The sequence below is a fragment of the Haliotis rubra genome, unplaced genomic scaffold, assembly GCF_003918875.1.
Source record: "Haliotis rubra isolate DU_JTF1 unplaced genomic scaffold, ASM391887v1 Scf617, whole genome shotgun sequence".
NCBI classification, from domain to species: Eukaryota; Metazoa; Mollusca; class Gastropoda; order Lepetellida; family Haliotidae; genus Haliotis; species Haliotis rubra.
The window spans coordinates 156,055-170,340 of record NW_025767321.1 but is presented as its reverse complement, the minus strand read 5'-3'; the positions used below and the strand labels follow the sequence as shown (position 1 = coordinate 170,340).

Here is a 14,286-nt window from a genome sequence, read left to right as displayed (position 1 = left end):
TGTCTCAACCAACAATCAATTCTCAACCAACAATTGGATCATGTCTCAACCAACAATCAATTCTCAACCAACAATTGATCATGTCTCAACCAACAATCAATTCTCAACCAACAATCAGATCATGTCTCAACCAACAATCAATTCTCAACCAACAATCAGATCATGTCTCAACCAACAATCAATTCTCAACCAACAATCAGATCATGTCTCTCAACCAACAATCAAACTCAGATTGGATCATGTCTCAACCAACAATCAATTCTCAACCAACAATTGATCATGTCTCAAATCCAACAATCAATTCTCAACCAACAATCAGATCATGTCTCAACCAACAATCAATTCTCAACCAACAATCAGATCATGTCTCAACCAACAATCAGTTCTCAACCAACAATCAGATCATGTCTCAACCAACAATCAGATCATGTCTCAACCAACAATCAACCAACATCATGTCTCAACCAACAATCAATCAATCAACCAACAATCAGATCAATGTCTCAACCAACAATCAATTCTCAACCAACAATGTCAACCAACATCATGTCTCAACCAACAATCACGTGTCTCAAATCAACAATCGAAATGGATCATGTCTCAAACACCAATCAGAACAATTGGATCCTCAAACACTCAATCGGGATCATGTCTCAACCAACAATCAGTTCTCAACCAACAATTGGATCATGTCTCAACCAACAACAATCAATCACTAATCAACCAACAATCAACCAACATGTCTCAACCAACAATCAGATCATGTCTCAACCAACAAACAATGGATCATGTCTCAGCCAACCAACAATTGATCAATGTCTCAGCCAACAATCAATTCTCAACCAGCAATCAACTCACATCTTGACCAACAATCGATTCTCAACCAACAATTGGATCAAGTCTCAACCAACAATTAACTCTCAAACCAACAATCAAATAAAGTCTCAACTAACAATCAAATCATGAAATGGGCACTATAAAGTAGAAGACAGCTACATTATCATCAGTATCCCATATCAAGAGAGTGTCATCAAATTTACTGCTGATATATATTAAATGCAAAAGTATCACAATACACATAATAATTGACTATCAAATTATTATTAGAAAAATACAAGTCTGGACAATGTAGACCAGCAATTAATCTACTAGATGCAAAATATGAAGTAGGCGGAACTATTAAATGTTTAAAATTGAAGTTTCAGCCTTCTCTTTGTCCATCTTAACTCTGGCAATCGTAATAGATGTTAATCTGACAAAGAATTAATAATTTAGTATCAATATTCAAAACCTTGTACGCATATTGTATTGGAATAAAGTGAGTGAGTGAGTATGGTTTACGCCGCTTTTAGCAATATTCCAGCAATATCACGGCGGGGGACACCAGAAATGGGCTTCAAACATTGTACCCATGTAGGGAATCGACCCGGGTCTTCGGTGCGACGAGCGAACGGTTTAATCACTAGGCTATCCCACCGCCCCTGTTGGAATTAAGAATTTCTTAACACCACAATATTTTCTACCCTGGTATTAATTAACATGCTTTAGGAGAACCCTCAGCAGGTAAAGTAGAAGACTTATCTCTCACACACTTAAACACCCTGATATCTCTGATGAGAGTGATAATGATGAAAACTGATGATACTAACGCAGTATAACTGATGCACTTTAAGCCTACCAGTTATTTTTTTCATACGCAAATAATCTGAGAAGAGTGGGAAGGTCAAAGACCTGTAGGTATGACATGATCAAAGCTTTCCGAGTAGCATCTGAGTTTGCAGCATCAATAACAGTTTCCATGGTTACAGCGACACATCCCGTCGTGCCTTCAGGTGCACGATTTCTTTAATTACTTTCACCATAACTACAGCATAACACCTTCCACAGTGTGTTGTTTTAATGTTGCATTCTGCAATATGAAGCCAGATCAAGTCAGGGCTAAAGACAATCCAGTGATCTACATTCTGAACACTATTGAACACTGTGCAGTGAGTGAGTTTAGTTTTACACTCTGTTTAAAGCAATATTCCAGCAACATCTCAGTGGGGGCACAATAGAGTGAGTGAGTGAGTTATTATTTAACGTCACATCGGCAATACCTCAGCCATATCATGACTAGAACACTTGACATTGAAATAGAGTGAGTGAGTGAGTTTAGTTTTACGCCGCACTCAGCAATATTCCAGCTATATGGCGGCGGTCTGTAAATAATCGAGTCTGGACCAGACAATCCAGTGATCAACAGCATGAGCATCGATCTGCGCAATTGGGAACCGATGACATGTGTCAACGAAGTCAGCGAGCCTGACCACCCAATCCCGTTAGTCGCCTATTACGACAAGCATAGTCGCCTTTTACGACAAGCATGGGTTACTGAAGACCAATTCTAACCCGGGACCTTCACGGGTTCAAATTTAAGGAAATTTTACCGGCTTTTCATGGCTCTTTCAACAATTTTAAGGGACTATTGATACACATATAACAAGTAAGTAGTTGAATACACACAAATGGTCAAATATGGGACCAACCATCAGACGGAAATAGTCTTAGCTACATTGCTGCAATGGGAATATTTCGCTTCACGATGGAGATAATTAACACGCACTGTCACTTTTATTATGTTTTAGTTTAATGTAAAATCCTAACTTGACAAGTTTTGCTGAACATGGGGCGTTTTTAAGGCAAATCGCAGGCAATTAGGGCCTTTTCAAGGCCTTTTGGGGTAAAATATTCCAATTTCAGGCTTTTCCAAGCCATTGGGAACACTGTGATCTATGGAAGTTTTTATGCGACTGCCACATGGAGGGATTTGTATGAGTGGCATTCTAGAAGTTGGTGGTATAGAGATGACAAAACTTTATGAATGATCAACTTCTATATTTTCACAATAGCGACATTTCAGTATATATTCTTATACCGTTTTCATGCTTGTAAAAACTGTCTAGGAATCTATACCAAAACGTTTACATCCATAAAGTTTTCTCACCTCTATGCCACAAGGAGATAAAAGAAATTCAGATCAAAGCACTATTTAATCCAACTCTCTGATACTACAAGGAAAAAATAAGTAAGATAAAACACGGCCATTTTGCACTAACCCTGCCGAATGCACTCCTATAGTTCAAGAGACGCACATCCTTACATAATGATGAACCAATATGGGCTATAAGTGTGAATCCTTCTCAAAGATGACCGTGGGCGGTCAATTACTATCTTCCCAGGTCACAGATCATTCCAGGCAAGAGAATCTATTACTTTGTAACCTGATCAGTTGGGTTTTTCAGCTCATCTTTAAGCCTCTGGCCATTTTGTCCATTAGGGCACCCTGCTTGCATAAAACACATGACACAGGCCACTCTGGATATTGAACACAAGATCAGAAAATCTTCGTGATAAAAGCATTGGGAAATGTTATGCATTGAATGCTTGGATGGAGTTATATCAGTGCTCATTCTGGGCTTTATATTTGGACTCATGGTCCTTTTCATGGTAAAAGATCTAACAGTGAAGGATCTAGAGCACACCCTTGCAGCACTGGCTAGCAGAATTCTAAAATGTCCCAATTTCCGCACACATGGGCCTTATGTGTCATCAATAAATCTACATCAAATGTGTACAAACTTTATTTATAAATCAAAACGTTTTTCAGTGAGTGCATACAATGGGTCCCTTCCTCTATTCTCTCTTGAACTTTCTTATATTTTTTCTCTATTCCTTCCTAAGCTGAATAATATTGAAAATGGATGTATGTAATTATGAGGAGTGGTTATTTTAAGTCGAATAACTTGTCCCAAATCCCTTTCACATTTGTGAATAAAATATGTTTAATTCAAATCACTGATAAGACAAAGAGAATTGGAAAAATTACAAAAAGTTACAAGTCATATACTGAACAGCAAAAGAAACACAACTATGGCTTTTTGTCATTTTTTTAAAATAGAAGACATAAACATGAACGCTTACTTTATGAGATTTCATTTTTCCGAAACTTGCGTTTCTTTTGCTGTTCAGTATACATTATTAAACTATGAATCCATAGTTATCTGTGTATTGCTCAGCAAGGATGACGGTGCTGCTTCAGATTAGAGTTACATTCCTTTGATTGCGTTGCAACTTGAAGAATAAAAGCTGTCACTGAGTGAGTGAGTGAGTGAATTTAGTTTTAAGCCACTTTTAGCCATACTTCAGCAATATCATGAAGGAGTACACCAGAAATGGGCTTCACATTTGTACATATGCGGGGAACTGAACTGTGGTCTTTAACCACTAGGCTACTCCACCTCGACGTCATTACATTGTCAGTGATACTTCATTCATCACAACTACACTGAATAATGTGAGTGAGTGAGTGAGTGAGCTTGGTTTTATGCCGCTTTTAACAACATTCCAGCAGTATCATGTCACTCAGGGGACACCGGAAATGGCCTCACACATTGTCCCTATGTGGGGAATCGAACCAGGATCTTCGGTGTGACGAGCTAACGCTTTAACCACTTGGCTACTCCACCACCATTGAATAATATTACTTTGAAGCCTTAAAGTTGGTGTACTCAGTGATCAAAATAGTGCTTGATTTGCCTGCCATAGCTCAGTATAAATTGAAACACATTTATGAAATATTTTCTGTGCTCTGCCTAAGATTCTACAGATAATACTCAACATGATTCCTTTAATGGAAAATGCTATAATTTGACCAACTAAAATGACTGAAAACCTATGTTTGCATCCCATCAAAATATTTATTGGTGACACTCTCAATCTCACGGCTTAACATGGGTGTTGCCATATTGAATACCAATGCCACTGACAGGAAATTGGTTGGATGATAACAGGGTTAGTTTATGGGCCCATGACAAATGAAGCTTAACTATTATTGCTGTCATGATAGTGTTCAGGAATTCCTGCTCTCGAGTGAGTGAGTGAGTGAGTGAGTGAGTTTAGTTTTACGCCACTTTTAGCAATATTCCAGCAATATTCCGACGGGGGAAGCCAGAAATGGGCTTCACACATTATACCCATGTGGGGAATTGAACGCAGCTCTTCGGCCGTTACGCGCAAACGCTTTAACCACGAGGCTACCCCATCGTCCCAGGTTTACATGATGTTTACTAGTGGTGGTCCGATAAATTGAAATTTTCGAAGATTGGTCGCAGTGGCCAAACGACCAAGCAATCGATCACATTTTCTCATAATCAAACACAAAAGATTTTGGAACCGCTGTAATAGAGTTTGAAATACTTGATGATGGAACATATTCTAGGACGTTGTCAGGGCCTGAAAACGTGTTTATTTCTAAAAAAACTCACTTCACTTTCTGAAAAGTCATGACTGAATATTCCTGAAGAATCTGGGAAGTTAATGTTACACTGGAACTGAATCATTTTACACTGGATGTGAAATCTGCAAATATAATTTGTGCAGTTTCTTAAAAAAACAACAGAGAACCAAACGTTTTTTTCTTTACACTTATCTGCAACTACAACCTGAATAGGAAAATCTAAAAAATGACGCTAACCAATTTTTTATCGATGATTGGTCGTTGGTATTGGACCAACCATCAATTGTGAGATTTCAACCAATTCCCAACACTAATGTTTACAGATTTATTAACAATAAATTGATATGACATAGTTGTCTGGATCATCAAAATAACAATATCAATAAGGCAGCCATTGAAAGCATAAGCTATCGATCAGACTAGAAGAATGTAATAACATTTGACACTTATTTTTTAAATATTCACATATTCAGTATGGGTTAACAAGGTGCATACAAAACTTAAATATTTCAGATTAGAGGATAGTACAAAATATCCTTTTCATTTTACTTCACACCTATATATTTTGGGCTAAAAAGTCTACTTATATCCCCTTGTATTGATAACTGCCAATATGACCAGGATGAGAAAGAAGTGAGAGAAAAGTATTTCACTCCAGCAAGTAAGTCTTCCACTCCAGCAAGTGGTTATGTTAAAAATTTACAGAATACTGTTCAAGAAATATACAGAAAATGTGTTTGTACATCAGGACTTGAAACTATGAGCACACATTGCCATATAAAAAGAGGTCAAATGCAACATATGTTGTACTTAGTATTACATTTTCTCAGTAAAGTACAGATTCTAGTTCTTTTGTTAGGATGAGACCAATCCAGGATTTGAACCCACACCCTCAGAGTGAGGCACCCATAACATTGGTCAGCAATGAAGGTGTGGGTTTGATTCCTGGATGGGACTCAACCTAACAAAAGTGAGGTGAGGTGAGGTGAAATTGGGTTTAAGGTCGAGCTTGAGAATATTTTGTTCATATGACGATGTCCATGCGTGTGTAGGTGTATGTGTGGCTGCTTGTACTAGCCCAGACTGAAGCTGGTTTTATAGTGCTAGCCGCAGTGAAGCATGAATACCCCACTCAGACACATTATACTGACTCCAAGCCGACCAGTCCTTGTGGTACCCATTAATGCCGAGCGACATGCAGGGACCAACAAATACCATAATTTAACGTCTTTTGGTATGATCGAACCCGCAACCTTCCGCTCTCTGGGCGGACCTAACAAAAGTACAAGAATTTGTACTTTAGAGAGAAAGTGTAATCTGAAATACAACATATGTTGTCTTGAAACTAGTTCCCAAGGGACGTCGACAATCCATACCAAGATGCATGGCAGACTCATACACGAGTATTAGATAAGACACACTCACTGAACCTAATCACCTGGATGACTCGAGCCCAAGAAAGCGAATCTGTGCACAATGAAAATTTATATGATTTTAAACACTATTTGCTCCTATTCTGATCTGTTGAGTGAGTTTGAAAATGTAGAGATGAACATAAACGGCGGTGACTGTGAATTATTTTGTACTGTCTGTCATAAAGCATACTTAACTAAAGGTTCATTACAGAAAAAAGTAAAACTACCTGACAGCGTAGAACTTCATAATATAAAGACGGCAAGTGAAAATAGTCATGATAAAGCAGGACGTGTACAAACATAACCACTTACCCTGCAGGACAGGTTGGCTTTATCATGGTTAAGAAATGTGGGACAGTCAGGTAACCTAGTAGTTAAAGCGTTTGCTTGTCAAACCGAAGACCCGGGTTTGATTCCCCACATGGGTACAATGCAGCCCATTTCTGGTGTCCCACGCCGTGGATATTGCTAAGCGGTGTAAAACTAAACTCGCTCACTCACTAGTGAGTGAGTGACTTAGTTTAATTTTATGCCGCACTCAGCAATATTCCAGCTATATGGCGGCAGTCTGTAAATAATCGAGTCTGGATCAGACAATCAAGTGATCAACAGCATGAGCATCGATCTGCATCGAATTGGGAACCGATGACATGTGTCAACCAAGTCAGCGAGCCTGACCACCTGATCCCGTTAGTCACCTCTTACGACGAGCATGGGTTACTGAAGGCACATTCTAACCCGGAAAAATTCCGGCGAAAGGTTTGTTTGTTTTTTGTTCAATGCGACACTCTGTAACATTCCAGACATATGATGGTGGTGCTGTTAATAATAGCGCCTGGGTCAGACAATCCAGTGATTGACATTATGAGCATCTGTCTACACAACTGGCATATTATGACATATAGCAACCAAGTCCACAAGCCTAACCAGTGACCCAACTCTGTTCGTCTCCTCTAAGCACAAGCAGATTCTCTGAAGATCAATTCTAACCCACATCTTCAAGGGAAAATACATTGATGTCATACACAGAGCAGTTACTAGGCAACACCTAACAAACACAACAAATTCAATGACATACCCACATTTTCTTCACTCAAATTGACAAAGGAAATTGAAAGAGAAATTATTAACAAATGCATTATTTTCCTGTCCAGTCGGTGCAGCGCTCCCTGTCATATATGACATTAAAACCTCATCTCTACCACAGGAAAGGGAAATATTTCTAATCAGTTGTTACACCCATAGTACATTCAGGTCACGCTGATCTTTCAGGGACCACGTCCTTGAAAGCATACTGCAGTTATAAGTACACTTCTAGTTTCTCCTAGTGATAACAGTAAACTATTAAGTTCTCCTAGTGATAACAGTAAACTATTAAGGGTGTTCTTGAAAAATCAATAATGATGACAAATTTGAAATGAATTCCAAGTAGAAGTTTTCCCTGATCAGGACACATAGCCATGGTTTTACAGACAGGAAATCATCTTCTTCCCATAAACATGGAGAATGATGCATATAATTTCCTCTTGGTGTCTAAAGTCTTTTTGCATCATTAAAATCGATGTAGCAATGGCAGTTCAAACAAACACTTTTACCCTCAATCTAGGAAGGGGCTGTGGGATAGCCTTGTATTTAGCAATGTTCGAGCAATATCACGGCAGGGGACACCAGAAATGGGCTTCACATGTTGTACCCCTGTTTGCCATGACGCAGAAAACCTGCATATTTGACGCACAAATTATCTCAAATACACAGTGAATTTCGAAGCTTCCATCATTGTTGACGCAATACAACTGAGCCCTTAGTTCAAATAATCTAAACTTCTTAAACTAAATGTTTGCCAGTTAACTGCTTAGTGCTGATTAAATACCTGACCTGCCTCGTTGGTTTGTTCTTATTAAACAATCACAGTTGACGTCTTGACTTAAGTTCCAATCTGAAGTTCCCAAAAACATGTCCATGACTCTCTCTCATGACACCAGGGAGTAATGATGACTCCTAATTTTTTATGCCTAGGGCAAACACTGTGTGGAATCGAAACCAGGTCTCCAGCATGACAATCGAACTCCTACCCCACCACCCCGCTTAATTTGGAATACATGTAAATAAATATTCAAAAGTCAAATGAGTCTTGTATTTGAACACAAGAGCTGAAAAACAATCAGGTAATGGAAACTATTTTTGTTTAAATGTACATGCAGAGACTAACTCATCTGGTACACTGCACATTTACTATGAACACTATACTGAGCGATATCATGTTTAAGTGAGCCACATGTGTCATTACCTGTAATAAAACTTCAGTCTAATGTATTGACAGTGCTACCATGGTAACACTGGCCTGCAATGGCAGAGGTAGGGTGGGGAAAAACAGGGTATAATGCCGAATCACAGATTACAGCGCTAAGTATCAACATTCCTTCCAGCAAGCCTGTCTGTCTGTTTGTCTATCTGTATATCAGTACAACATGCGAATATTTATTTTCTAAACAAGGAGGAAGACAAATATCAGGTCGAAAATAGTGATCTGCATGCATGGGTTTATGTCTGTGTGTTACTGCTTGTAGAGGGCTGGAGTAATGCTGGTGTTATTGTGTCGTCCCGGTGAGACACAATGCCACAACACAATATAATACCCAGATACATATATACTGACTACTGACGATTTTATCTCGTTAATTTGGAACACCTGGCCAGGTAATATATTGTTCCTGACATTTTCCTAGAAACTAATATTTGTAATTTTCATAACAAGCATCCTCTGCCGTTAATATACACTTCTGTCTCCTCCTTAAACACAAGGCCAACCATGACGTCATGTATATCATGTGTAAGATTACGAGCCCATGGTGAGTGGGTGGAGTAAGGTTTTACCGCCAAGTATATCGCTGGTGGAAACCAGAGAGGCTCCCCACATTGCACCTATGTTGGGGAAATTGATATGTTCCACTGAGCCCTCATGGTGAGTGGGTAAGGTTTTACGCCGTTATTAGAAATATTCCAACAATATCACTGCTGGTGGAAACCAGAAATGGCTCCCCACTTGCCCACATTGCACCTATGTGGGGAATTGAACCCCAATGTTTTTCAGTGACAAGCCAACACTTTAACCACTGACCTACCCAATGGGCTCCCCACCACACATGGGGAATTGAGTGAGTGAGTGTGGTTATACGCCCGCCTTTCAGAAATATTCCAACAATATCACTGTTATTCCAACAATAAACCAGAAATGGGCTCCCCACATTGCACCTATGTGGGGAATTGAACCCCGCTTTTTTGGTGGTGAAATGGGCTCCCCACATTGCACAAATTGCCAACACTTTAACCACTGACCTACCCAACTGCCCCCACATCGCACCTATGTGGGGAATTGAACCCGCTTTTATAAGTGTGACAAGTCAACACTTTAACCACTGACCTGACCTACCCAACTGCCCCGCCTCACATAGAGTAAGTATGGTTTAACACTGATTTTAACAGTATTCTGGATACATCACATCAGCATGGTGTAAGAATGATGCTGGTATGAAATATTCAACACTTTGGTGAAAACCCTGAGATAGGTACTCGTGAATATCCGGGTTAGAATTGATCTTCAGTAACCCATGCTTGTAAGACGCGACAAACAGTATCAGGTGGTCAGTCTCACCGACTTGATTGACACAGGTCATCATATCTCAACTGTGTAGGTTGAAGCTCATGATGTTAATCACAGGATTGTCTGGTCCAGACTCGATTATTTACGGACTGCCACCATATAGCTGGAATATTGCTGAGTGTATGTATTGTAAAACAAATTTGTAACATTGAAAACATTATTGTCATGAGTTCAATAAATAATGAAACTCAAGTGAAAATTGGTGAATTCTTAACAAAACTTTACACCAAAACACAGCTGTTCCTGTGCACGATATTTGCACATGCCCTTCAGCAATTTGATGCATGATCCTCGTGCAATTCATCTGCATAAGGTTGCAGTTCGTTCCCCCAAGTTATTGGAGATATTCATCTTCAATGTAACCATATAGTAAATTCTTTAAGTGAGTCTAAACTTTTGATGGGTAGTATATAAAACAAAACCAAAAAATGCTGCAATTCACTCTTACTCGATGATTTGTATGGAGGAAGATAGTATTTGGATATTTATGTGGTTTGTTGTTCAGCACAGTATTCCAGCTATATCACGTCCGCCTCTCAATAAAAGCGTCTGGATCATGCACCCTGGTGACATAATCGTTAATTCATATGCCTACATGATGACAGCTGGGACAGGATGACCTGCATCAAACATGTCAGTAAGTCGGCCCACCTGATCCCACGAGTCTTCATGGGGTCCATGATTTTATCGACTTCTCCTAGAGTGAGTGAGTATGGTTTTATGCCGCTTTTAGCAATATACAGTGTATGAAATAAGCCAAAACCACAGTCAGACATCAGGGCTGGTAACTTCAAAATGTTACCAGTCCAAAATGGATTTAACCAGACCAGACACCAATACATGACTCAGATGTATATAACATCTAAATTTTGTACCAGACCTTCGGGCTGGCTAGCTGTAAATTTAGACCGTCCGTCTGAAATCTAACACGTCTCAGGCTCTGTCGGATGGGCCTTATTTCATATACTACAATATACCAGCCATATCACAATGGAGGACACCAGAAATGGGCTGGGAATCAAATCTGGGTATTCGGCATGACGAACAAATGCTTTAACCACTAGGCATCCAACAGTTACTGAATAGATTATATTTAGCATATTTCTGGTCGTCAGTTTGTGAAAAAGATTTTCAAAGATGGTAAATGTTAATGAAGGAAGTATTATGTAACTGTAAAGAAAACACATTCGACAACTTTTGTTGACATCATAATCATTATAAATAGGCTAGCAAAAATAACATGAAAAAAACCAAAACAACATCAACAATTTGTATGGTAAACTGTAGATAATCTCTCATAGTCCATGAACCACATTATTTTTCCTTCTGCCTCGCTCTTTCTGCAACTCTAAAGACCTAAATGAAGCAGGTCTAGATTTCCTCAGATTCTGAATCTCCCATCGCAGGGGCTCCTTTTCAATTTAACAGGAAATGTTTGTTTCAAGCAAAATTAAATATATTCAGAGATTAAGGGTTAGTCTAGGTTCACATGTCATCAATGTCATAATATAATCACTGTATTATGTACTGTTGCAAAAAAATATTTAGGTTATATAATTTATTCATTAGTCTAATCATGCTAATTGACAAGAGAAGACAATGTCCTTGTTTTCAATCAGATTTATCTAAGATTCTAAAGTGAGTACCCTCGGCAAAGAAGTTTGAAACAATCAAAAACGTGCAAAAGTATGACAGATTTACTTGTTTGTTTATTACAATAGTGATCTTGTTATATGCTCGGACCTCGTTGTATCGCGGCATCCATGGTATCGTGGCAAACGGTATTTCGGGTTTTCTGCGCGAGGCTCGCCTCCTAGCGGTGATTTGCATATGTAAATCGACAGCCAGACGTCAGTCGAGTGTTTACTTTTTAGAAACCAGCAGGATGTATCAAATCTTCGTAAGTAGTAACCAGCAGAAATATTAACATTAAACTCTGGAATCTTTGGAATCTGTCTGACCCCCATCCATGAAATACATGCTATTTACATGTCGTATATGACCCTTCCCACTCGAACTGAACTAGGTCGTCTGCATCTCATTGTTGCCATATAAGGTAGCGGAAGTGACGTCATGAGCTTTATTTATCTCCCGGTGAATACCAAATGTTGTACTTCAAATAAGGACAAAAAGTGTAAAATGATCCCTGTTCAATGAAAACAATTTTGCACACTTTAACAAAATAGAAATATAGAAAGGATTTTATCATACTGTTGTACACATAATTATTTATTTATTTTATCACATTATTTCAAATGATATTTTGCATTGAAATATGTTTGAAATCATGCCTAAAATAAATAAAAAATGAAACAGTATGAAGAAATATTAAGAAATTCATGATGAATATGATATATTTTGGAAGTTTGGTGTTTTCCTTGAATAAAATTTTATAATGGATACTGTTTTGTGCACCTTGGATTACAAAAAATATCTCAACTGATTTCACATTACATGGTGAGTTAAGCAATTTCATTTTTTGTTTCCGACTTCGTCTTGCAATCCGAGTTTTAATGTTTACCGCGATACGATGGAGTTCTATCCTTTGGTAAATATTAACTGGCTTCGTTCGTCTAATGGCTCTCGCTGAAACACTATCAAAGTTAAAATAATATTTTTCTCACTAATGTGTTGATTAAATGTCATGTTAATCGGATATAATAATAAAATAGGCCTTAAAAGTTCGTCATTTTATTTCCGATCACGGATTTGTCAAGTACCGCGATACAAAGAGGTTGCAGGCTACACAAATAACTTGAAATAAATCATTTTTCAATCTTAATACTGTGTCATTCTTTCAAGGTGTATGATTCGTATTGCAAGTAAAATGTTGCGATACATATTGTATCGTGACATAGTGTATCATCCCAGCCCTAATCACCCTATATATTATTTACTATGAGTATCCTATTCACAAGATTGTGTATCTATTGAAGCCTAAGGAAATATTAATTACAAGTTAGGAAATTTTACTGTCACTTGCTGAAGAAGTGGGTCTAAATATTGGACTTTGAGCAGGTTACGATAAGTCATGACAAGTACTAACAAATACACTTAATTAGTCATACGGGACATACACATTTGAATATCTTTACAATGAACATGATGAAGACAACTTTTTTAAAGTGTTACAAGGTAACTGTAATTCAAAGCATACAAAGTGACATTTAAGAAAACATTTTAACCTAAAAACACATGACTGACATAAGTCCCTGAAAATGCCAGTTCATACTCAGGATCCCTGATTCATGAATGACAGATCGGAATTTTACAAAGAACAGAAATTAGTCACCTTTGACATTCCATGAAAAAATGCCCAATATTCCACTTATGTATACAGTTATTATGCAGTGTTTTCGTTTTCTTCTGCTGGAGAAATCGGAAACTATATTTTCTCAAAATAAGCGAAAATCTCATTTTGTCCAAGACGAGGACCATTATTCAAAATCTGGCACCAAGTTAAAACGAGGAATAGAACTTAGAAGTTTGACACGCACCTGTTCCTTCAGGCCTGCTCCCTTGACTTTTGATCCACATCAACTGTCGAGTTTCTAATTTGATCCGTAAGGTTCTTCTTTCTGGCTTCTTTCGATAAAAGAAGACGGTAGCGACCAGACCCCTTTCAATTGGCCGCAATACTTCCACAACATCGGGGCCAGGCAACCCACCGTTTGTGATGGGGGCGGCCATCTTTGATTCTCTGCTACTGTGCCCTAAATACTACTACCCGGCCGACTAATGTCGTTTTCAATTGAACGCCTGTCGCGCTTATGTGTTTGGCTACATCGGATTCCACAGCAGAGAAAATAGGTTGCTAATGGTATGTAATTTTCACGCAAGCACGAATTGATGATTTAACGAATTAAACGCGGTATTAGTGTGGACAGTATCACTATCTCTAATGTAGTCAGGCGTCACTAGCTCGGAATGAT

At 38.5% G+C, this 14,286-nt stretch overlaps 1 protein-coding gene across 1 annotated transcript in view; it reads right to left on the bottom strand.

Moving 5' to 3' along the window:
• LOC124256072 (1-phosphatidylinositol 4,5-bisphosphate phosphodiesterase gamma-1-like) overlaps positions 1 to 14,044 on the bottom strand; it is an 85,180-nt gene extending 71,136 nt beyond the window's left edge. The window contains exon 1 of the mRNA XM_046690003.1: positions 13,852 to 14,044. Coding sequence (XP_046545959.1) covers positions 13,852 to 14,044 — 193 coding nt within the window. The remainder of the gene's footprint in view (positions 1 to 13,851) is intronic.
• Positions 14,045 to 14,286: the final 242 nt, after the last annotated feature.